This window comes from Conger conger, chromosome 16 (genome assembly GCF_963514075.1).
Source record: "Conger conger chromosome 16, fConCon1.1, whole genome shotgun sequence".
In the NCBI taxonomy this organism is placed as follows: domain Eukaryota; kingdom Metazoa; phylum Chordata; class Actinopteri; order Anguilliformes; family Congridae; genus Conger; species Conger conger.
In genome coordinates, this window is record NC_083775.1 from 26,857,223 (window position 1) to 26,882,416 (window position 25,194).

Consider the following 25,194-nt stretch of genomic DNA (forward strand, 5'->3'; position numbering starts at 1 on the left):
AAACTGCTTAGCCGTAGATTCAAAACAACAAAGCAGTTTTGGTGATATTGCCCTCAACTTTGAAACGGTATTGGTCCATTATTGTGACTTTGCTCCATTGTGTTTCTATCCACACAGCTACAATAATCTGTATCCATTCAAAAACAGAAAATCAAGTCTGTAAGAAAAAATCCTTCCACTTTCACTGTGTTTGAGCTTCCAAACTTTGTTTTCGTAATATTTGGAGTGATTCCGACTCTTGAAAAACAAACCACAAAGGGTTCCCTTTCAGAAGAGACCAAGATTATGCCTGTAGTCAAAAGGGTTCAAGAATAGTAACCATTTTATTTTGAGTATATCATATTCAAACTTTTGTCAAGGGGCGATACTTAAGGGGTTAACAAGATTTCACCTGTGCACAAATGTGTTTGCTGCTCTGTTGCTACCCTGCATAACTCCAGTTCTGGAGAGCCATACCAAGGTTGTAGATAAAGCCCATAGGGTCATCATAAGCACTTCTTGAAGAGTCAATAAAGTGAGCCAGAGACAGGTTTTTCAATGGGAAACAGGGGTTGTGAACAGTGTTGTGCGTTTCCACCCAGACTTTCTGACCCACCTGGGCCCTGTGCCTTTTCATCTCCTTTCCAAATACATTACAAGAGCTTCCCTTTGACATTGATTAAGTGCCACACTTTATCAGCTAGTACCTGCCCCTCAGTGTATTTACATCGAATGGTCTGCGGAGAGCAAGAGGAGACAAGTTCTGGGTGTACTTTGAATCCAATAAACGGCTAAAAGTGAAACTAAGGTCAGGTTACCAGTTCCCCTTAAACACAGACAATTCTTCCATAAAACTCATCTGAAACATAAGCAATATACATGGTTCTGCATGTACCCAAAACTTTCATTCCTGAAAATGTCTTTTAAAATGAGTAAGATTATTAGGTGGCTATTGTACTTGAGTCTAGTTGGGGAGGATTATTTTCATGTTCTGAATAGAGTAAGCAATTATTGGAAAGACGAGACAGGAAGCATGAAACAAGTCAAAGGCTCTACCATGAGTGGTCAATATTTGGTGCAGCCAACCGAAAACTTTGACAGGTTTTTTTATACTTATATACTTCACCCTAGTATAGGGGTCTTTAAGAAATGGCAAAACGCAGCAGACCACATAACTAGTCCCTGATCTTTTCCCTTTGAAAGTAGTTGGTAAAATCTTAACATAATTTACATTCAGTGAGGAAAACAGTGAAGAAAACTATAAATGTACAGTGTTTTCAAATATGTTAACACATATTATTACCATTCTTCTCCATGTTCTTTGAGGAGATACATGACAAACCACAGTATCGCTGCTTTCCAGAAGAGCTAGGCATTTATGCATACGCAAAATCAATGTGCTGTAGGTTAATGCTTATTTTGCTGCACACAACTGCACATACACTGCTCAAAAAAATTAAGGGAACTCTTAAGGGACAAATCAGATCTTGATGAATGATTTATTCAAGTTGAAAATCTTGACTGATGTACATTGTATAATTTGTTGAAAACAAAATGACAGTGGTCAAAGGAAACCAAAACTATCAACCCGAGGGCTGGATTCAAAATCACACTGAAAATCAAAGTTAAAAATTGTAATCACAAGCTGATCCAACTTGTGTGAATTTTATCACAGCAACTCATAATGTGACTCAGTAGTGTGTATGGCCCCGGTGTGCCTGTACGCACTCCCGACAACGTCTGGGCATGCTCCTGATGAGTTGGCGCATGGTGTCCTGGGGGCTCTCCACCCAGACCTGGATCAAGGCATCAGTGAACTCCTGGACAGTCTGTGGCAGTACTTGGCGGCGTCGGATGCACCGATACATAATGTCCCATAGGTGCTTAATTGGATTTAGGTTAGGGGAACGTGAGGGCCAGTCAATGGCATCAATGCCCTCCTCATCCAGGAACTGCCTACACACTCTGGCCACATGAGGCCGGGCATTGTCCTGCACCAGGAGGAACCCAGGGCCCACTGCACCAGCGTAAGGTCTGACAATCGTTCTGAGGATTTCATCCTGGTACCTAACAGCAGTCAGGGTACCTTTGGCTATGACATGGAGGTCTGTGCGACCCTCCAAGGATATGCCTCCCCAGACCATCACTGACCCAGCGCCAAACCGGTCATGCTGGATGATATTACAGGCAGCATAACGTTCACCATGGCATCTCCAGACTCTTTCACACCTGTCACATGTGCTCAGTGTGAACCTGCTCTCATCCGTGAAAAGAACAGGGCGCCAATGGAGGACCTGCCAATTCTGGTGGTCTCTCACAAATGCCAATCGAGCTGCATAGTGCCAGGTTGTGAGCACAGGTCCCACTAGAGGACGTTGGGCCCTCATGCCACCCTCATGGAGTCTGTTTCTGACAGTTTGGTCTGAAACATGCACACCAGTAGCCTGCTGGAGGTCATTTTGTTGGGCTCTGGCAGTGCTCCTCCTGTTCCTTCTCACACAAAGGAGCAGATACCGGTCCTGCTGCTGGGTTGATGCCCTTCTACGGGCCTGTCCAGCTCTCCTTGTGTAACAGCCGGTCTCCAGGTATCTCCTCCATGCGCTTGAGACTGTGCTGGGAGACACAGCAAACCTTCTTGTGACCACATGTATGGATGTGCCATCCTGGAGGAGCTGGACTATCTGTGCAACCTGATTGGGCTGCAGGTACTGCCTCATGCTACCTGTAGTGACAAGGACACAAGCGGAACACAAAACTAGAGAAGAATCAGTCAGAAAGGATAAGGAGAGAGCAATTGTCTGTGGCCACCACATGCAAAACCATTACCTTTTTGGGGGTTGTCTTGCTTTTGCATCTCCATTGCACCTGTAGTCACTTTCATGTGCACCACAGCAGGTAAAATTGATTCACAATCACTTGTGCTTCCTAAATGGACAGACTGATATCCCTGAAAAACTGAGTTGGTGTTACACTGTGATGATTAAGTGTTCCCTTAATTTTTTTGAGCAGTGTATATTTCATGAGTTGAATAAGAAAGTCAATAAGATGCTGGAAACAGAAACTGACTAATCATTTCCATTTATCTTTAAAATGTTCATGCTTAAAGGACCACAAATATCTGTATGTTGTTGTTTGTTTCTTTGACTGTGTAAACTAAATGAAAAAAGGAACAAACTAAAAACTAAGTAGCTGAACTAACTGTCTAAGACCTTAGCATCTTGGCAAAGTTCCATCACATCAAGTTCCAAAAACTCAAACTCAGTTGAACAGTTTTTGTTTTTGTTTTTTTTCAAATAATGTTTTGTCAAAGTCCCTTTACCCTTTCATAGAATGTTCTCTTATGTTCTCTGAGGAGAACCCTAATCCTGTTGAATATTCTGCAAGGGAGTAAACAAGCACAGCCAATAAAGAAAATGTTTCCCACTGGAAGGCTTGTTTCTGAATGTTTATAAGTCACTGTTATCGCTGGCGCAAATTGTGTGCTCGGGACAGCAAAGGCCTGGGCTTTGCTTGTGAGCCAGGCAGCAAATACTGAAATAATGTTTTGCTGTATCCTAAGACTGTTTCCCTATCGTCACACATTGGGATGTGAAGTCAGGAAAGCGGCTGAAAACCAGTTCTTGAAATAATTATTATTAGGCCTTTTTTCTCCCACAGTGTCTGACCTATAGGCCTACTCTGCAGCTTGAGAAGCCATCTGCAAGGAATCAGCCACACTACACCAATTTGCACAGGTCCACCTGTTATTCTCACTGGTTATTCTGAGCCTAAAGCCAGGTACCTTAGCATCTGATATTAATGGTCACACTTGAAAATAAGGTACATGAATTGGCTAATTAATGTAAGTTAATGTAGCTAGTTGTTAACATAAATTAATTGACATATGAAAGCATTAATTAAGCATGGAATTAACTTTTCATTAATTCATGCATTTGTTAACTACAAACGAATTAATTAGTTACATGAATGTTTATACATTAGCAAACCATAGGATAAACTTCTAACTAGATAACCATAATGTGGAAGATAGGGAAACTGCCCAGGCAACTGCAAGAATAGAAGGGAATTAACTGAGACCAGAAGCAATGGCAAGGGATTTGGATAAATGAGACAAGATGAACAAAGATGTGTGTCTTTTTCACAACTTTTTTATTATTAGGTCAAGATTAAGTAAATGTCAGACATCGCCATTTAAAAAAAGTTACTCCTTGTAGGAATATAAATATAATAATATAAATCTCCCTCCCTCCTGGTTTGACGTATGACGAAGGCTTGAGATCACTGCGAATTGTTAATTATCAGGCTCCGAGGAGTAAGCATCTGTACAGCCGTTATTGAAGACATCCCACCTCTCCTGGAATCTGTCACCTTCTCTATAGCACTAGTAGGGCTACGTTAGCGACTGCGAAGAGCTCCCCGTTCCCTCCCTAGCTCCAAATCGCAGTCTCCAAATAAAACTAACGGTGGAAAGTTGATTTACTGACAGTGTTGACAGTGATGACATCAGAAACCCTTCCCCTCCCAACCGCATCTTTAAAGAAGTCGCAAGAACTTGGTTAAGACTAGCCAAATGTTCCATTGTTTTTGTCAGTGACGCATGTAGGCATATCTCCCGGTATTTTTTTTTATCTTCTCTTATTGTTATGATTTCAGCTTTATTGTTCAACACGACCGTAAGCTTCAACCACCCCCTCCCCGCGAGAATTGTGTATCGAAAGCAGACAGAGAGCACAAACCGGATGTTTGCGAGCGAGGGAATGTGCCGGCAGGTGGGCGGAAATATTTCCGTGTTTCCTGGTTAAGTTTCATTCATGCGAATCTGAGTTATAGAACAGCCTACCACAGGAAAGCATGCAGTTCTTATCGGTTTCAGAGATTTCGTTACGACTAGTTCAGGTGAGCAAGCAAAGTTACCTAGCCTACTGAGTCCCCCGCTATTGTTTTGTTTCCCCCCGACCAGGATTTATGGAAAATAGGCTACTGTCTGCATCAGTTAGCACTCTGGACTGTAACAAATAAAATCAGTTTGCTTTATAGTTATCATTCTGGAGGTATTTTAGTTGAATCTCAGAATTGGAGAGACCTGCAAGTGAACAGAAGTGTGTCCCGCAAATCTGTTATGTGCACTACAGGCAGAAGTGAATTTTAGAAACACGTTGTTATCCTGGCGCGAATTGACGTACAATTGCAAATTAAGTAACCAAAACGTAGCCTACGGAGCAGCACACGTCCCCACAAAATTTAGCAGCCCACCCTGCATACACAAATGCCCACCGCAGGATAACATCCTGGTAACGCCACTGCTAGATGGTAGCCAATGTTGTTTGCACAAATCTAAGAGATGTTCTGTTTGTAATTAAATATGTGAAATACGTTTTCAGTCAATCTATCTGATAATTCCTTTTACTATCCTTGCTGAATAAAACCGCTCAAGATATGTTTGAAACAACTGGTAGCTGGTTGACCACTTAGACCAGCTCTATATTCAACATGGTTTTTCCAGCTCAAGCTATGTTTTGAAACAGACATTAGCTGGTATTTCGAGCTGGTCATAGCTGGATTTTATACCAGGGATTCCTTCCAAGGTTCAGTTAATGGTATGGGATCAATGTACTCAAAAAGGGGTTATCTCACATTTGCACTCCAAGACAAAAATATCAATAACCCATGTTAAGCTCTGTAGCGGTATTTAAAAAAATAAAAATCAACAAACACCTTAAATGCATGTTTTCTTGAAATTCAGTCAGTGAAACAAATTGCTTCAGTCAAATATTCCTCTGTATAAGTGGATAAGGTACCTAAATCATCCAGAGTGAAAACATCTGCTAGGCAAACAAACAGTAATTATATAAAGTGGAAAGTACACTCAAAATAAATGTAATGTACGCTGTGTATTCATTTAAATTCTTCACATATCCAAACCAAACATTTATCTTAAATATTGTTTGAGGGCCATGTTCCAATTAAGACTACTTTCATAGTCAATGGCTGCCCAACACCAAGCAGATATCTGCATTATTGAACCAATCTAGCTGCTCTCAGACATTCCATAGTGTATTTCACTGCAGCTTTGGTAAGTCACTGCATACATTTGTACACTTCCCAGTCCAAAAAATTGCTGTTAAATTTTACTCTTTCACCTGCAGTTGCACAGTGAACTTATTTTGCTGCACACAGCTGTAGGTTGCATGAAGTAGGTTGCATCCTATTTTTGCTATATCATAAAATGGACTGTGCCATTTCAAGTGGCAATTATTCTGTATTGCAGTTTCCTTTTAGAGCTTTCCTTCCGTTTATTTCTATTATTTTACAAATGTCTGTGTTTTTTTAAAGAATAATCATTGACCTATGGCCATCAAAAAACGTATGGAATAGCAGATAAGGAATTGTGAAGCACTGTAATAGGGTTAATAAAAATAAAGAGGACATCACATTGCAAAATATTGTATTTAATAAGTTTTTAGTACAGTGCTTTCCTGCTCGTAAACACATTGCTTATGAATGAAATATGTTACAGTACACTGCTAAGAAATACTCTGAGGGGGGGATGGAAAATTCTAAACAGGATAGTTTTAAGGTGCCACACATGCTCATAAAACTTATGCAAAGGGGTCATTTACATTGCCGGATGCAATAAATTGATACTACAACATTGATTTATAGCCTTCCCTATGTAATGCTAATTACACTGGCACACATTCGAGTGCCAATATAATTCACAGAGAATCACAGACCAGGTTGCAAGACTCAGACTTGGTAATGTAGACTGTATTTTTTCCTCATAAAGTGATATTGTGGGTTATGAATATCTAAGCTGTACAAGAAATAAATAACAGCAAATAAATAAAACCGTGGGACATGAGAAAAAATAAATCTGAATAATGCTGCATTAGCTTGCATGCAATCAATAACAGTCATGGTAATTCACTTGGGAATCAGGCTGTATTTTCATGCAGAGGGAATGTTTTGTCTTTCACACCAGATATACTGCTGTATACATCTGCCTACATTTTAACCAGATGCAAGAAAACAACAGTGACATTCAACAGTATGTTTTACTGGATATGAAATGTGGTGTGTGTTTTATTTGCATGCAACTGAAGGCAAGACTGGTTTACTGGGTTAACTTCACATTTGCAAGACTGTTTAACGCCACTGCTCTAACAACACCACGTTAATCTGCATCCTACAGGTTCCAGTCATTTGACACAGCCTCTCCTTTATCCACATTGTTCACTACACAGAAAAACATCAGAGTGACGATGTCATTTCCTGTTCACCCTGCGAGCTCCTTGAAGATTTCCGCTCAGAGCAGAAACAGTGACAGTGAGCTTCTGAGAACTTCTGAGCACAGTGCCACTTAATGTTCTGTAGATCAGTGCTGCACTTTGCAGTTGTGATGTCAGTTCAATGGCTCCTCAAGTAGCCCCTCCTCCACCCACACAGTCTTCTTCTGCTCCTCTAGGATCTTGTCCTTGATAATCTTCTGAAGGTCCTCCACCCCACTCCACGAGTCCGGCTCTACTGTGGTGTACAGGCAAGGGAGGCTTTCCAGCTCCTTCTCCTTCAAGCGGCACATCTTAAGGAAGTCCTCCTCTGAGTCCACTTTCAGCGGCAGCCTTCTACAGGAAAATTGAAGTAAAACTTCATAAAGATACATGACTGCTGTTTATTTATGAGCCCAAAACAAAAATCATCTCTAGAAGATACAAATACAAAAATGGTTATAATCAAGCCAGTTTACCTTTTCAAACTCTTAGCTACAAAAGTGTCTGCTTCCTTATGCCAGTAATGATCCGAGTATGCATGACTAAGCAATGTTTAAAAATGATTACAAGAATGTGTAGCCTAAAATTACTTTTTAAATCCCTGGGTTCTTAATAGGTATGCAGTATAATGCTCAATAACAGCCTTCAGAATTAATCATTAAAAATGGCATTGATTTTGTTTCCTTATTTTACCACCTTTTACCATGTATTTTAGGCATGCTTCTCTTCGCAATCATCAATATGGATGCGTAATAGTGGTGCTTTGTATAGAAATGCCAACTATGCACTTTAGCAATGCAAATGCCTTAATTCTGAATGAATCTTGTCTTCTTGAGTGTAATGTGTGGGAAGCCCCTGCCCCATTCATGCAATTTATGATCACGAAAACAATTATATCCAGTAAATATTTCCACCTGCAAGTCTCTTTCCATAGCTTTGACCTTTGGTTGCGGTGGCTAAATCTCACACTAACTGAAACACTTTACTTTAGATGCTGACTGAAACCTCAAGCAGCGTTTCACATGCAATATGTTTCATATCTGCAAAAGACAAAAACAAAACAATACTGAAAAAAAAAAATTGAGAGACAAGGGATCCTATGTGTTGTCACAAATTCTCAGATGGGTGCTTTACATACTTTAATTTTCTGATGTTCTTTTCACATATTTTGATGAAGAGGACGATGGGATAGATTTCTTTCCGTAGTAAGTCTTTGACGCAGTTCAGGTCGGCTTCCAGCAGACAGTGTTTATTCTGTGGGGGCGATAAATAATCTACGATTAGCAAAAAGGTGCAAAACGAAAGCGTTTCCGATTTGCACTGTGCAAGAGTGGCAGATGTCGGCTTCCGCTTATCCAGAAAGGGCAAATGTTTAACATCATGACTTGTGACTAACAGCTTGTTATATGGGTACAATCTTGCTTTACGTTAATTAGGGCCCTGTAATTCCTGCCAGTATCGCCTGGCCCTGATTTGTATCCAGAAAGCCACCATGCGGTATGAGCTGAAGTTAACCAAGATACCAAACTCACTTGGTCATTGGGGCTTAAGGAGCCTTTTTAGGTATTTATTGGACTTATTTCTTAGACTTATTAAGTCTTTTGCTGCTGTGCCTATCCACTTGTGCTCTTCTACATACCACAGTTGGTAATGTGTGGTTATTTGCATTACTCTCACTTTCCTGTCTGTTTCAACTAGTCTGGCCCTTCTCCTCTGACCTCTCTCATTAACAAGGTGTTTCTGCCCACAGAACTGCTGCTCACTGGATGTTTTTTGTTTGTCGCACCATTCTCTGCAAACTCTAGAGCCTGTTGTGTGCGAAAATCTCAGGAGATCAGCAGTTTCTGAGATACTCAAACCATCCTGTACCAATCTGGCACCAACCATCATTCCAGGGTCAATGTCAATGAGATCATTTCTTCCCCATTCTGACATTTTGTCTGAAACGGCTGAACCTCTTGACCGCATGTGCATTTAGTTGCTGCCACCTGATTAAATATTTGCGTAAACAAGCTGGTGTACAGGTCTACCTCATAAACTTGTCACTGAGTGTATATATTATTTGACTATTCTCTACTGTATTAGCACTGTATAATTGAAGGCACTTGAAATCACTTCCTATGTTAACACTTGTTTGGATTTTATTTAATATTTTTAGAGCACCCGGCTGTGTGTGTGTTTGGTGTGAATGCAGTGTACACACGTCATCCACATGCTCTCCTCCTGAAGCATGTAAAGCTTCTCATCACACCAGGGCTCCCAGTCGGGCTTGTGAGTCCAGATATGAGTTGGATAAAGCCTCTTCATGTAATCAGTTGGGCCTGCAGACGCTTCATCGACGAGCATGAGTCGTGAGTGCACAAAGAGACTTAGTCATTCTGACTGACTGAAACTACCTGTTCCTTGGCCGGCAACAATGCATTGCACTGCTGCCAGCCACAGTTAGTGCTGGCAAGTTTCAAATTTGATACCAGACCGTGGGGACCATCAATGCAGTAGAACAGTGCCTTAACCAGGTGAGCCACCCAGAAGCCCCTTCCAATATGTTATTACTATAGAGGAAGGGGGGGGGTCGGGCACTGAGTACATGCCCGACTGAATCACAGCACTTAGGAGATAATATTTGTTTTTGTTATGGATTGTCTGTGGTAGAGGAGAGCTGAAATAACATGCAGTATGGGAATCTGAGAAGGGCAGGATATCTCTGGCTATCTTCCGGGACTTATTCAGAGGAAATGTTCTGGCAAAGAAAAACATAATTAGGCTGAACAGCCGAACAAAGCAGTGCTGCTGCTGGTGTGTGCCTGTGCATGCTTCCCCCCTTTTCACATCATTATCAGGGTTGTGAGGTAAACCGGTAAATAAAAGCATATGACCAATGACAGACAAATGTATGTGTGGATTCATTGAGCCTCATGCAGGAACGAATCGTTAAGTCATTTAAATCTCTTCAAACATGATTTCAGAGAACTTTGTGCATTCGTCAATTTTGTCTTATTTACATTTTTTTCTTTGGTAGGAACAACATTTACAAGTGTTCCTGACCTGTCGTACGAGTCATATAAACAAGAACCTTGCAGTGCAAGATGGCGCAACTCCCCTGACAAACAGAACTCGGATCAAACTTTCACATTGCAGATCAAGATTCAGCACCTGCATTGCTTATTTCTCACCTCAAATTTTCAGAAGCATATTTTAGTGGACTGTTTAGGAGAAAAACTCATATGAGCCCACTGTTCAAAAAAGGTAAGAGAAATTTATGATAAGAATACGAAAATGTTCTTGCATGAGGCCCAATGTCCTTAAATTTAACACACAACTAATCGTGCTGTTGTTCCTTTGTAAACTTTGTTCTTTAACAAAGTTTCGCAAGTTTGCCAAATTAATACAAAAATTAAGTCAAATATGCCACATAGTCTTAACACACGTATAAAGAAAACATGCATATGCATTGTCTTAATGTATAGTATACATGTTTTATTTTTAGAAAATCAAACCAAATTTTAAAGATGTATTAATATTTACCTTTTCGGCCACAGCTTGAATATTTTCAGGAGTGACGCATTCATAAGTAGTACTGGCATGCTTCTCTTTGGAGTAGATAATCAGCTCTGTCTTCTTTTTATGAAGAAACTCCTCCTTTGTCAGAATGTCTTGAAACAAACAGGTTCTTTGTAACCATTGGGATGAATTTATGCAGTAAATATATGCAGTTCAAAGCTAAGTTAAATGTTCTGCAGTTGAAATCCACAAACCTGGAATTTCAGTCATGGATAACATAATATGGAGATTTTCTGCAAACATGTTTATGTTGGGCAAGACAGCATACCTATAATTCAGTGATGCCAATAATGTTTTCCTTTGACTTCCATGTTTAAAACAAAACAACGGCCTCCATTTCGTGAGCTGAGAACTTTATCTGCCTTCTGAGAGTTTAGAGATATTGATTTTAAACAGTATTTTTGTATAGATTTAATGCCCTATAAACAATATATTCCTGACACTAAAAAAGTCAGCTAGAACCTTCCACAATAGAGGCTCTTGTCAACTACGTTACATATACTGGATATACAGTGGTGTGAAAAAGTGTTTGCCCCCTTCCTGATTTCTTATTTTTTTTGCATGTTTGTCACACTTAAATGTTCAAACAAATTTAAATATTAGTCAAAGACAACACAAGTAAACACAAAATGCAGTTTTTAAAGGTTTTTATTATTAAGGGAGAAAAAAAAATCCAAACCTACATGGCCCTGTGTGAAAAAGTGATTGCCCCCTAAACCTAATAACTGGTTGGGCCACCCTTAGCAGCAACAACTGCAATGAAGTGTTTGCAATAACTTGCAATGAGTCTCTTACAGCGCTGTGGAAGAATTTTGGCCCACTCATCTTTGCAGAATTGTTGTAATTCAGCCACATTGGAGGGTTTTCAAGCATGAACCGCCTTTTTATGGTCATGCCACAGCATCTCAATAGGATTCAGGTCAGGACTTTGACTAGGCCACTCCAAAGTCTTCATTTTGTTTTTCTTCAGCCATTCAGAGGTGGACTTGCTGGTGTGTTTTAGATCATTGTCCTGCTGCAGAACCCAAGTTCGTTTCAGCTTGACGAACAGATGGCCGGACATTCTCCTTCAGGATTTTTGGGTAGACAGCAGAATTCATGGTTCCATTTATCACAGCAAGTCTTCCAGGTCCTGAAGCAGCAAAACAGCCCCAGGCCATCACACTACCACCACCATATTTTACTGTTGGTATGATGTTCTTTTTCTGAAATGCGGTGTTACTTTTACGCCAGATGTAATGGGGCACACACCTTCCAAAAAGTTCAACTTTTGTCTCGTCAGACCACAGAGTATTTTCCCAAAAGTCTTGGGGAACATCAAGATGTTTTCTGGCAAAATTGAGACGAGCCTTAATGTTCTTTTTGCTCAGCAGTGGTTTTCGTCTTGGAACTCTGCCATGCAGGCCATTTTTGCCCAGTCTCTTTCTTATGGTGGAGTCATGAACACTGAGGCAAGTGAGGCCTGCAGTTCTTTGGATGTTGTTGTGGGGTCTTTTGTGACCTCTTGGATGAGTCGTCGCTGCGCTCTTGGGGTAATTTTGGTCGGCCGGCCACCAGGTTCACCACTGTTCCATGTTTTCGCCATTTGTGGATAATGGCTCTCACTGTGGTTCGCTGGAGTCCCAAAGCTTTAGAAATGGCTTTATAACCTTTGATAGATCTCAATTACTTTCTTTCTCATTTGTTTCTGAATTTCTTTAGATCTCGGCATGATGTCTAGCTTTTGAGGATCATTTGGTCTACTTCACTTTGTCAGGCAGGTCCTATTTAAGTGATTTCTTGATTGAGAACAGGTGTGGCAGTAATCAGGCCTGGGTGTGGCTAGAGAAATTAAACTCAGGTTTGATAAACCACAGTTAAGTTTAACAGGGGGGGGCAATCACTTTTTCACACAGGGCCATGTAGGTTTGGATTTTTTTTCTCCCTTAATAATAAAAACCTTCATTTAAAAACTGCATTTTGTGTTTACTTGTGTTGTCTTTGACTAATATTTAAATTTGTTTGATGATCTGAAACATTTAAGTGTGACAAACATGCAAAAAAATAAGAAATCAGGAAGGGGGCAACCACTTTTTCACACCACTGTAGATAGGCCTGTCTTCACCTCTCTCCCGTTCGTACCTGGCTTGCACATGGTGAACTCCATTGCTCCTCCCAAGTTAAGGAACTTCTGCACAATGGTTTTGGCCAGAGTGTTGGGGGCAAACAGGACCGGCCTCTTGCGCTTACAGTAACGAGGGGTCACGAGGCTGTACGGGACCAGGCTCAGGCTCTTGTTGAGGTCACTGGCCGAGTCTGTGTCTGAAACGTTGAATAAGCAGGCGGCCTTTTAAACCTCAGGACGACGTGCTGAAACAACTTTTCAAGTGCTGAGGAGAATACAGGCAGTGTTTCGACATAGTTACGCTGGAGCATTGCTCTGCTGAATTGCCTCCATGATAAAAAAAAAAGTATGCTTTTATAGCAAAAAAAAAAAAAGCTAATAAATATATAAATAATTGCAGTAAGAAAAGAAAACTATTCATTTGATGTTTTTCTTGCGAGTGTACAAAACACTTGACAGATACTTTAAAAACAAATAAATCATAAGTAACAAAGTACTATAAGTAATAGGTCAAAAGCCAGCTAATAAACCGTGTTTACATGAAGACACAGCACAAGATGAGGGTGAACACTCTCAGAACTGGGCCCTGGCGGACCCTGCAGTCCATCTTACCTTCCTGCTTCAGGGACTCGGCCCCAGGTTTCGGGAGACTGGAAATCCCCCCGTTCACAATCCGAACTCTTTCATTGCTGTTCATCCTCTTGTACTTGTTCTCAGCTCTGCTTACAAACTGAGAGAAGGTAGTAAGCTTCACTTATGCTGCTAACCTTCAGCAAGAAATAATAGAAGCAGGGAACATAGCTGTAGACTCAAAATCTTCCTGAACTAGTTCTCAGTTTTCATAAATAATCAAACTGTATCTATGCTTTTTACTCAAATTTTGCATCATTGTATTACCTTGCTATTTTGTTCAGTGAAAAAGAGTGAGTGAGTGACAGATTTGGTTATTTTACAGTAACTTACATTTTCATTCGAAATTATCACTGGACATATGGCTTGCATTCATATAGGCAAGATAAAAAGTGCATTTGAAAATGAAGGTGAAATTATTTTGGTAGACATACAAAATATGAATTGTGCATAAATTGCATCAACAGCATATACATGACTCATTTCGAAATCCTTAAACCATCCTTGGACCAAACCTGGGTTTCAGAAGGCAGTCACTAATACCTCTACCCCAGTAGAGTGGAAACCAGCATGGATGCATACCTGCATGATCTGAGTGATGAAGACTGCGGCCCGAGACAGCCGAGGACTCGACTTGGGGTCTGGAGGGGGTGTGACCTCATCAGGCTGTAATGTATTCTGGAAAGAAATATGAACGCTAATAAATTAACTCCTGAAAATGTGTTCAAATCAAATCAGTATTTGACTTGCTGGAGAACTACAAGTGACACGTGGTGTAAGAACACTTAAGAGTCATTGGGTGTGGTTCTGTTAGGAAATGAAAATACAGAGATAGTGTCTATGTTAGAGAGATGTTTGCATCAACATATTAACCTATGCTTATTTATTTAGTGTGTGCAGGGTTACTCCGAACAAATACCTTCCTTGGGGAGTTCCTTTTGGAAATCATAAGTTGCCCACAAAACCTAGCTATTTTTTAAGTTGGAACGGGACTGAATCCATTGAACTAAGAGGCTCTCACCCTGAGGCTCTGGATATTGTCGGTCTCATCCCGGCTTCCCCTGCACATCAGCTTCTGGATCTTCACCAGGAGGAGCTGCTGAGCCCTGAGGTGAAAGATGAAGAAGAAAACTGTCCTCAGACTGCACAGGTGTCAGCAGAATGGGAACACCTTAACAAGGTGTCATCAGTTTCACCTGGCAGACCAGGTTATACAGCATTTTTGTCTCAGGCCAAAAAACTGTCTTACATTAAATCCACCGGCTTCTCTCTTTCTGCCACACAACGTCTCATTTTCTTGGCACATGTCAGTTGATGATTCACGCTATCATAATAGTTCAAGTGTTCTCACTAGCTTACGTTTGATGATTTGTTCTGAAACCTGCTTACAAACTTACAATAGCTGATGAACAAACTATGTTCTGACACCTTGCCAGTTTTGTTCCACACTACATTTCTGCCAAACAAGCACCATCACATTTTTGCATTAAGATATAAACTTCTCGCAGGGCTCTCCTGAATAAACAACCATTAAAAGGCACAATATGGAAGTATCTGATGGTTGCTGTGGGAATCATCATGGAAGTGGAGGCTTTTCTGTGGTTTATTTGGTGTTCCCTACAAAGTTTATTCCAACAGCAAGAGGAAAAACACAATGTTTGAATATGCAACAGCTGGCTTGAAATACCTCAGAATTATTATTCCCTATCCAGCTGATTATGAAAGATGATTATGAAAGATTGGTCCAAATCTGCACCGAGGATTCAGTTTGGAGGCCAGTGAAGTAGTGCAGTTCTCTTCTGCTCATCATTATGACCTTTGAGTGTTATGTCACTGCTTTAAGCATGCAAGCTAGCAAACACAGAACAGCAAACTCACTAAAAACACTAACAATGCTCCTGTGTTGTTGGGCTCGATTATCATTCTGACAAAATGGACGCCGTTCTCGTTTCCGGTTTCCGAACCAAGGGCAAATTTCCTTTCGCACTTTCAAAATGAATTGGCAGGAAATAAACAAATTCAGTTTTGAAAAAAAAACAAGTCTTCAGGGCTCACCTGGAGAAGCTGGGGATGGTTCCCCTTTCCAGGTCCTTGTTGGTGAAGGCGTCCACCCGGGCGCACAGCCACTCACACTTGCTGCAGTGTCTGGTGTCCAGCACGTGCACCACCTCGTCACAGCGAACGCACAGCGAGCAGCTGTCCAACTGGCTCGACACATTCAGGTTCAGGCGGATGTAGAAGGAGTCCCCCGACACCAAGCTGCCCTCTTCCAAGTCCCTCCGTAGCCTTCTGTAACCTGACGGGGGGGGGGGGGGGGGGTGAGCCGGTTCAACACTACACCAACCTACTTCCACAACCCATCTACTTTGGTCTAAATGTGTGATACCACTTTGCACAAATATCATGGCTACATTACAGAGCATTATTTACTAGCACACTGTCAAACTACTGTGCCACAAAATATCTTGAAAACTGCCTGAAAATATATGTATATGTGACACAACATGTAAAACTTACATTCTAGCTTCAAGTATCATGCTAGTTTATAAAAAGATAAGATAAGTGGGAAGTGATTGCATTTCCTAAATATACAGTCCTGATAAAGTATGTCAAATTGAGCTAGCTAATATTACATAGCTTGTTACAGAAGGAAAAATTCATCTTAAGAGCAAATGTTTTAATGTACACCTACAGGAAATGTTAAACTTTTGTATTACTTGCATGAATGTGTGTCAGTGACAGTATGTAGTGTGTTCCTAGTTTGTAACATAACATTTATTTGGAGTACATGCTGCATTTACTTTATTTTTCTCAGGAGTAGACAACAGCTTAGGACAGAGGCATTAATGAAATAGGTTTAATTCTTCCTGCTTGATCTCTTATTGTTTCGACTTTGTTCACACTAACATCAAAATGTCAGAGCATCTTGTGCATGCTAGTTGTCTGGGAAACTTTTCTGTCATTTTGAATCCAGCTCTCATTCATACACGACCCCCTAACATTTCAGCGTGGGGCTGCATGTGTAAAACCAGCCCACCCTTCTGTCATGTTTTTTGCTTTACTATGACAGGTAGAAAGCAGAGAGGGCAACAGATAGAGAAGGGCTCACAGCTGAGAAAGCACAATGATATGGACTGAACCCCACCCAGGAGGCAACTGCATACTGTATGGGTCAGGAGTCCGCTGCTATGCATTGTAACTATTACTTCCACGTTGTTTATGCGACCATTGTTCTGCATTGTGTATCTTCCAAAACAAATGGAAGTGCCTCGGTGGTAAAATACGATGTTTGCTTGAGGAGCTCTTAAGATGGAGGCCAAAATCAAGCCAGAGGGAGGATGTCATTAAATCCGCTTATCTCTATGCGTTTCAGAGAATCTCCTGCTGCAGTTCAAAGGGCAGAAAATATTTGGGGACACAACCCAATTTTAAAGAGATCTCTCAACTTACCTTCTTCATTGGACCTGAAGCGCAATCGGATCTGTCCGGTACATCGTCGCAGGTTCCAGTGGGCATCCTCCTGGGTGCTGGTGTCCAATTGGATACTCTGACTCTCTCCCCGAATGCAGCCTTCCAGCTAGGTCAGAAAGAGCCAAGAGCATGGGGCCGTTTGTTACAGATTATACTGTTTCAGATTCTATTATCCAGCATGGGATCATGGGAATATAACCACCGAGAAGCACCCTGGTGCCAGATTTAGCATTTTTCCGAGAGAGTATACTATAATAATGCAGTAGTTACAGCATAACAAATATTCAGTCAGCGCACCCCAGAGCACTATTTCTACATTTGTACCTGCATGAGGTGATGTCCCTCTTTAATGCCAGCCTTCTCCGAGCTGGAGCCAGGCTGGACGGATGAGACGAAGATACCAGTGACGTTGCCTCCTATCAGAGTGACTTCGGAGAGGAAGGAGTCCCCAGGAAGCAAGACGGACTGCATGGGTGGCAGGTAGGCGCAGGAGGAGGTGAAAGAGGAGATGGAGGGCCGGAACGGTCTGAGGAAGCGCACGCACACACACACACAAACACACACACGTATACACCAACACAGGCATGAAAGCGCATCACCACTCGGAAACATTGTGCAAGATCATCGAACGGTGCTGCGGCCTGGAATGCTATTTCAAGGTCAAGTTCTGTAACTGACATTTTCCGCTATGATTGCTAAGTGAATGACAGACGTAAATGAGACGAAGCAGGAGATGATACTCTCAGATCAGTCAAGGTGAGTTTTCACTTTTGTAAAATATTTCCTTTAAAAAGCTGTTGTCTGTCAGTCACTCAAGTTTGTAATAAAATCACCACAAAAAAGTATCACCTAACAATGAATATTTTAGTAAGGGTGAGGGGCAGAAGGATTTTATCTGAAAGAATTCCACAACCCAGTATTAAGGACAACGCCTGGCCTTGGTATTCGCATAGCTATTGTATTTCTGTTATCATGGATTATGTCTAATGCTGTGGTTTTTTGGAGAAAGTATACAGATTTATGCATGCATAACCTGAGGAAAACAATATCTGGTTTTCATGGATCACTTACATTTTGGCAGTTAGTTTGTTGTTCATTGACAATGACTCACACATTTTGGAGGCTCCTCCAGTTAAAGTAATATTTAAATGACCAAAGATACGACTATTTGTTTAAATCCATTTCCAACTTGGAGCCATGAAAATTATATTACCTTTTTTTGTCCTACAATTTAAAAAACATTACATTTTACATTGCGAACTATCATAGGTTCTGTTCTCTTTCTCTAGACACAACCATTGGAAAAAACTTCCAGTGAATTTTAAATGGTTGTTACATAGGCATTATTGACTATAATGTAATATAATGCAAATACTTATATTAATAAATATTTCAAGTTGATGTATAATATATTTAATGTCTACATTTTCTATCAGCTCTCTATTTCAAAATGGGAAAGTTCAATTACTACCCTGGCACTATTACCCACATCCTGAACAAGACAGATTTATATGGAAACATTGCTATTTTATAGGGCTGGCAGAGCAAAGCAATTATGATCTGGCACACTCCCTGTTTTCCCTTCCTTACTGGTTTCCCTCAAAGAAGACAGCTGCCTCTACAAACTAAAACACGCTTCTGACTGGTGTTCCATTCCTACCTTTCCAGTGAATACTTCCGGAAGATGTTTGTGACTTGTTCCCACTCATAGGTGTCCAAACCCTCCGACTGGTGCGAGGAAGATGAGGAGTGCACAGAGGGTGGGCCGTATGAGAACCTTTCGTTTTCTTCATCTGGAAAACGAGTGGAGTAGTCAGCCTGCTTCATTCCCTGTTCTGGCAGCAGTGATTAAGCGCAGTCACAGTTGAAGTAGTAGACAAAAGCAAAAGAAGTAGGCCAATGAAATAAGAAAAGCGTGTAATAAGAAAGCCTACACATTTATAATGCTCTAGTGTGGTAAATGTAATGTATTATGTTTACTATGTTGAGTATACACATCTGTCACCTTTCTGTCATTAAGTCAGTATGATTGATGAGAAATATTCTTTGAGAGAACAGGTTGGTTTTGTCTGTAATAAGTTCACTAAATCTATTTGAACTTTGTGAACAATTGAGAGCTTATGCAATACATTTTTGTGACATTATAGATGAACTTATCCATGTTCGATCATATTAATTGTATTATTGTTTGGGCTAGCACCTTTCTGACATATTGGTTCAAGTTTATTTTGCCGCGACTACTTCAATGTTTTTTTAACAGCAACATTTTATAAACCCAGTGTCTCAAGTGCACTATAAATTTGCAGTTGCTGACTATCGTTGACATAAACATTCTTCAATCCTGTATGTTTGTCTTCAAGGTGAGATATAAGAGTATAGATATAACCGACTGTTTTAAAATGATTTTATTATCAATTCACAAATTCATTCTTATCCAACCAGACCAGATGAGAGTCTTTATTTTCCAATGCATAAATCATCTATGGTCAGTTTTCTGTCAGATATCATGGAGTTACTTCATGGAACGATAGCTTACATTTGCTAGATTTGTCATTGTCTGTGTCTGAGTCTGTGATTATCTGTGTTTGCACATGGTGAAATTATATTTTTTACGCCTTAGCTTTTAGCATTACTTGATATTGATATGGAATCTGGTAGAGTATGTTTATTTGTATTTGTGCCGAGAAGCCCAAACTTCCTCCTCACAAATGCCACCATTGTTCTTTCCACATTATTTATGTGAATAGAAAAGTGATGAGTCACTCAAAAAGATGAGTCACAGATGACTATGTGGCACACCAGATCGTTGGGAATGGTTCACCTTTATTTCCCTAAATGCTGAATCCACATTTTAACTTTTGATAGATTAAAAAAAATTTTTATGAATGGGGCTTCTTGTAATATACATGGTGAACGCCAACAATGCATTCTGGGCCAGGGATCTCGACAGACAATGAACTGATACTCTACCTCCAAGTTCCATGTTGTCTCCACTGTCACAATCACATGCACTAAAACACAGAACAACATAATTTGCCCATCAACACCTGCAGAGCTTTCATCAATATGAATGTTACTCAACCGATGATAATGATAAGACGTGTGCTACTGTATTGAGGATAACAAAAAACCTTGATGAAACATTTGGTATTTTCACAAATTAATTACTGTACCAACATTTCTTCAGCAGAAAGTTAACGATATGAATGGATAGATAGTGTACGCATTTACGAGCTGCATAAGTATTGTGACGTTAAGTAAGCATTGCTGTAAGCATAGATTTATAACTATATTAATATAGAATCGATAGTTTTAATAACTGAATAGCCAAAACATTATAAATAAGTGAAATATCTCTCCAGGGCACAGCCACAATAAAGGGGAGTAGAAGCACTACCTCCTGGGGAGGACCCAGTGTTCTCCCTCCTTATTCCTCCTGACAATGGAGTCGTTCCCCGGTGGCTCGGGCACTGTAGACATGACACTGCCACTGCGGCACCTCAGGTACTGTCATGTAGGGCACAGGCAAGAATGGCATCTTCACATCAAAGCACAATCCCAAATACACAGCATACTCGGTCTGCACCTCCTCTTTCTTTTTTTGTGTGGGAGCATTGCATGTGTTGCAATGCATGAATGATTGGGCATTGATACATTCAAAACCTGGAATGTATTACCTAAACATCACATAGCTCACAGCATGAGCAAATAAACACTGGGGAAATCACCTAGCCGTGCCTATGGGTAACCGAGCTTAAATGAATAATTGAATTGTATCTGAGGCACAAAGCTTCATGGGATACAGGGTCTCGACTCGCTTCAGTTCAACAGTATTGTCTGCCTTCTATCCAGATATCTTCATTCAAGGCCAATGTACAATGGTGCAGTTGGTACTGGGGGAAATTCTGAGAGAGTAGGTACAAGTTTGTTTTCCTTGGACTTCTTTTTACCCAGGGACAAAGCAGAACAGTATTTTAAATGGGTTTTACTCATTTCTAATTCAGATTATAATTAAATTTAACTGATTTTATTATCACATGCATTCACATCCTTGTTCCTACTAAACAAATTAAAACTAACACGATGGAAGGAGAACTCACAAGTTTGTTGATGATATCGGCTGAGCTGCACGGGGCCCCGGGGGCGCTAGTGCAGTTTGTGTTTACAGTGCTGGCGGCTAAAGGTTTGCAGTCCAGAAAATCCCCATTGGTCTGCACTGCAGATACTTTAGTCGATAGGTGGAAACAAACAAAAAATTAAATCAAAGTTGCATTGAGGAGGCCGTCTCACTGAAAGGGAGAAATGTTATGGGATCTACAGCAAATGTCAAACACGCATTACCTGGAAAGTCAGGAGATTTGGGAACTGAGATTGGTGACTTTGCTCGAGGAGGCTGAAGGAAAGAGCCAAAAAACAAAAACGTCGGTTTACTATTACCAATCTAGCTGAAATTCAAACAGCCAGGGACAGTACTTGGTTAGACAAGCCAACCATTTATCAGCCATTGACCTTGTGTTTGGTGTATCTAACATTCTACAGGAGTTCTCAAGACCAGTGAGATGTGCATGTGAAAACTAAAAATCACATACAATAAATATTTCTGACACCGGTGAATTAGATAAATAGTAGAATCTGTATTATTGTATGACACTCATCGAAATGATTGTACCATATTTGCAGGTAGCAGAAAATGTTCCACAATATATGTACTTTAATATTTGAGAGCATATATGTAATAAGTGGTAAATGTGCCATTGCACTAAAGTGTTTCCAATTTGTCTCCGATTTTGATGATTTTATTTGAATATATTGGGCATTAAATACAATTTTTGTAAGGCGCCAGCAAATATACACTCAGTGAGCACTTTATTAGGTAGACTTAATTTTTAGACTTCGACTGCTGTAGCCTATCCATTTAGAGTTGTGATGTGTTGTGTGTTCAGAGATGCTCTTCTGCATACCACTGCTGTAATGAGTGTATCCATTTAGAGTTATGATGTGTTGTGTTTTCAGAGATGCTCTTCAGCGTACCACTTCTGTAATGAGTGTATCCATTTAGAGTTATGATGTGTTGTGTGTTCAGAGATGCTCTTCAGTGTACCACTGCTGTAATGAGTGTAAACAGTTATTTGCATTACTGTCATCTCCCAGTCAGATTTTACCAGTCTGGCCATTCTTCTCTGACGTCTCTCATTAACAAGGCATTTCTGTCTGCAGAACTGTTACTCACTGGATTTTGTTTTTTTGCACCATTCTTCGCAAACTCTAGAGGCTAGTGTGTGTGAAAATCCCAGTTTCTGAGATACTCAAACCACCCTGTCTGCCACCAACAATCATTCCACGGTCTGATGGTTGATGTGAACATTAACTGAAGCTCCTGACCCGTATCTACATGACTGTATGTATTGCACTGCTGCCACACAATTTGCTGATTAGATAATCGCATGAATACATATGTGTAATAAAGTAAAACTGTTTTTAATAAAGTGCTCGGTGATTGTATATAATATGAATATAATACGCGTACCGCTTTGAAGATGGGTTTGCGTTTGAACGGCGACTCGGACTCGTCACCGGACTCATCTTCAGGGCATTCTCTTTTCGGGTCCTGCGGGCAGAGGTCCTGAGATATGATGGTCAGGGGAAGGTCTCTGGGCAAGCCCTGCAGGGGAAATGAGAGTCTAAACTGCTGGGTTGTTTTTGAGTTTTCAGTACAAGACAATTTAGTAAGGTACTGAACCGTGTGCGATGACCAGGCAGCTGAGATATTCGAGTCTAAGTGAACGATAGCCATGACGTGGGAGGATTTCTGAGCTCTACCTTGCATGAAGCTAAATAGGTGTCTACTATGGATTTTGTTCGCTGGACCCTTTCCGTGGTAAGATTTACCGACTTTACCGTGATTTGTTTTGTCTTTAGATTGAAAAAAAGCATAGAACAGGATAACTGCCCAAGCCTCTTTTGCCTCCCCATGTTACAAAAGAACCATTGTCGTTAAATCATTGGCATGAAATAGTTTCTAGAGATTTCACTGTTAACACAGTGGTTAAGAGGTTAACTGAGCTGATGATAATATAAAGTGGCAATGATGGGATTCTGTATGGGTGTCATAGCGAGGCTGGTCTACACCTGACCCACCCCGTTCTCCTTGAAGGCACGTCTCAACTTGGACTCCAGGTTGACCATCTTGGCCTCCCTGCGCACATTCTCGATACGCAGCTCATCGCTTTGCTCTTCCAGCTCGCGGATCTGCTTGCGATACTTGTCCTTGTCGATCAGGCACTGGGAGAACTGGTTCTGGGCCTCGTCCCGGGAACGGAAAGCCTTAGAGAAACAATGGAATCCAGAAGTGCAGGATTGAAACAGTTGAGGTGTGTTCAAGTTCGCAAACATATTCAAACTTTTCTTCTGTTTGCCACAAACGTTAACGAACATTAGCTAACCGTTTGAAAAGGTAGTGCGTCGTGAACAGAAACGGCTGCCAGAGATGCAGAGATTATTTGCAATTATTTGCAACAATAATGCAATTATTTGACTGTTCTAATACACCTTAGTGAATGTAATATTTGCTCTTACCTTAAATAAATCAGAGATAAGCAACGAACCAGCTAGCTGGTATTCTTAAATCTAAGTCACATTTATTTGTATTAAAAATGCATTGGTGGCGAATTAAATGGAATGTGCATTTAAAATCGTTCAACTGCTTGCTGCAAACTAACTGCTTGCTAGTTCGCTGTGAAAGTTTGCTGTCTTGAACGCACCTCAGGTAGCCGGTTTGACTAGTTCAGACTAGCTCCCAGCTCTACATGGTTTAGCTGGCTGACTAGCTCTTACCTAGCTAGACCAGCTGTATGGCCAGCTTGGCCATGCTGCTTGACCAGCTCATATCCAGCTATACCAGCTTATGATCGGCTTGACCAGCTCATATCCAGCTATACCAGCTTATGATCGGCTTGACCAGCTCAATTTTCTAGTTGGTCAAGCTGACATTGGATTTTACAGCAGGGACATTTATCAGAACAGCGTTTCTAGTCCTTTGTGACTACTACCTCACCACCCTACAACCATCCATCGTCCATCACTTCAATTAAAAAACAAAAACAAAAAACAACAGTGACCTTCAAACCACTGGCATCTCTTACCTGGTCTCTCTCTTTCTCTACCTCTCCCAGCTGGACCATGACAGTGATCATGCGATTCTTGTACATTTCGCAATCCTTGTCCAGCGTTGAACACTTCAGTTCCAGATCCTCTTTCTCCTCCAGGTACTAAGAAAGCAAAAAACAGAAACCTTTGTCAGGTTATTTGCATATATGCATGTGCAAGCAAACTTTGAGGGTCAGCTAATCCTTGGTATATTTAACAATTTCCCCTTGCTTTTGTTCTAGAAATGCTTATTGTCTTTTGCATAGAGTTTAATGCTAAACACAAACAGAAATTTTCAGGGGGAATCAACTGCAACGCTTTTGTGCCTGTTTACTATGACAAGTTCAAGAAAGAAATTATGTACGATTCACAAGGCACCTGCAGTGGGTGGGAAGTGCAAGATGTGTTATCTACATATGTTTCAGTGCCAGAATGACTAATTTTTATGCAAATGAGGCTCAATACAGGGGAAGTCGACAGTAATTCACAAAAATGATCGCAATTTACCACTCGCAATTAGCATAGATTTTTCAAAGTGACCTGAAACCTAGTGGTACTGCAATGCAGTCTATTTAAAAGCCATACGATTTGTAAGCCTGTCAATGGTATGGCAGCTGTCACAGTTTGAAGATGAAGACACTAATAATATGTTAGGTATATAAAAGAGGATTATCTGTAAATTATTTAGAATTACAGGCATACTTGAATTAAGAAAGTTGTTCCAAGAAATGTTCAAATATCTATTTGCTGATCATTTAAGCGATCATGTCTGTGCCTCAATGTTTCCTTTTTATAATCAATATTAATCCAGGGCCATTATTTGTGGGGCAAATTAAGATTAATCTCTTGTAAATGGACAGGCAAGTTTCCAGTTAAATTGACTGCATCAGTACATACAGTACAAATTAAGTACAAAAAAGGTGTCCAAAACTATACTTTTACTTTATTTTTGGCATTTGGCAAAAACTTTAGAAAAATTATAATTATACTCTGACAACTGAGCATAGCCTCAAAACTAATGCAGCAGAGATGATG

The 25,194-nt window shown here is 40.5% G+C and overlaps 1 protein-coding gene and 1 long non-coding RNA gene across 3 annotated transcripts in view; one reads left to right on the forward strand and one right to left on the reverse strand.

Moving 5' to 3' along the window:
• The first annotated feature begins 4,751 nt into the window (after positions 1-4,751).
• Positions 4,752-7,636, forward strand: LOC133114693 (uncharacterized). The gene is made up of 2 exons (XR_009705570.1): positions 4,752-4,875; positions 7,445-7,636. It is a non-coding gene; the product is annotated as an uncharacterized LOC133114693 (long non-coding RNA).
• The window catches only part of card11 (caspase recruitment domain family, member 11), a 40,119-nt gene continuing 21,337 nt past the window's right edge, over positions 6,413-25,194 (reverse strand). Inside the window, exons 7-24 of one of the 2 annotated variants that reach the window (XM_061224263.1) lie at positions 24,156-24,281; positions 23,152-23,337; positions 22,541-22,675; positions 21,355-21,406; positions 21,114-21,238; positions 20,411-20,520; positions 19,984-20,024; positions 18,674-18,806; positions 17,338-17,539; positions 16,993-17,119; positions 15,598-15,838; positions 14,564-14,648; positions 14,125-14,220; positions 13,525-13,642; positions 12,930-13,109; positions 10,773-10,900; positions 8,386-8,501; positions 6,413-7,601 (exon numbers count right to left, since the gene is read on the reverse strand). In XM_061224263.1, the coding sequence (XP_061080247.1) occupies positions 7,382-7,601; positions 8,386-8,501; positions 10,773-10,900; positions 12,930-13,109; positions 13,525-13,642; positions 14,125-14,220; positions 14,564-14,648; positions 15,598-15,838; positions 16,993-17,119; positions 17,338-17,539; positions 18,674-18,806; positions 19,984-20,024; positions 20,411-20,520; positions 21,114-21,238; positions 21,355-21,406; positions 22,541-22,675; positions 23,152-23,337; positions 24,156-24,281 (2,421 nt within the window). In that variant the 3' untranslated portion in view covers positions 6,413-7,381. Of the gene's footprint in view, positions 7,602-8,385; positions 8,502-10,772; positions 10,901-12,929; positions 13,110-13,524; positions 13,643-14,124; positions 14,221-14,563; positions 14,649-15,597; positions 15,839-16,992; positions 17,120-17,337; positions 17,540-18,673; positions 18,849-19,983; positions 20,025-20,410; positions 20,521-21,113; positions 21,239-21,354; positions 21,407-22,540; positions 22,676-23,151; positions 23,338-24,155; positions 24,282-25,194 lie in introns of both variants that reach the window. The other variant, XM_061224262.1, reaches the window with a different exon arrangement.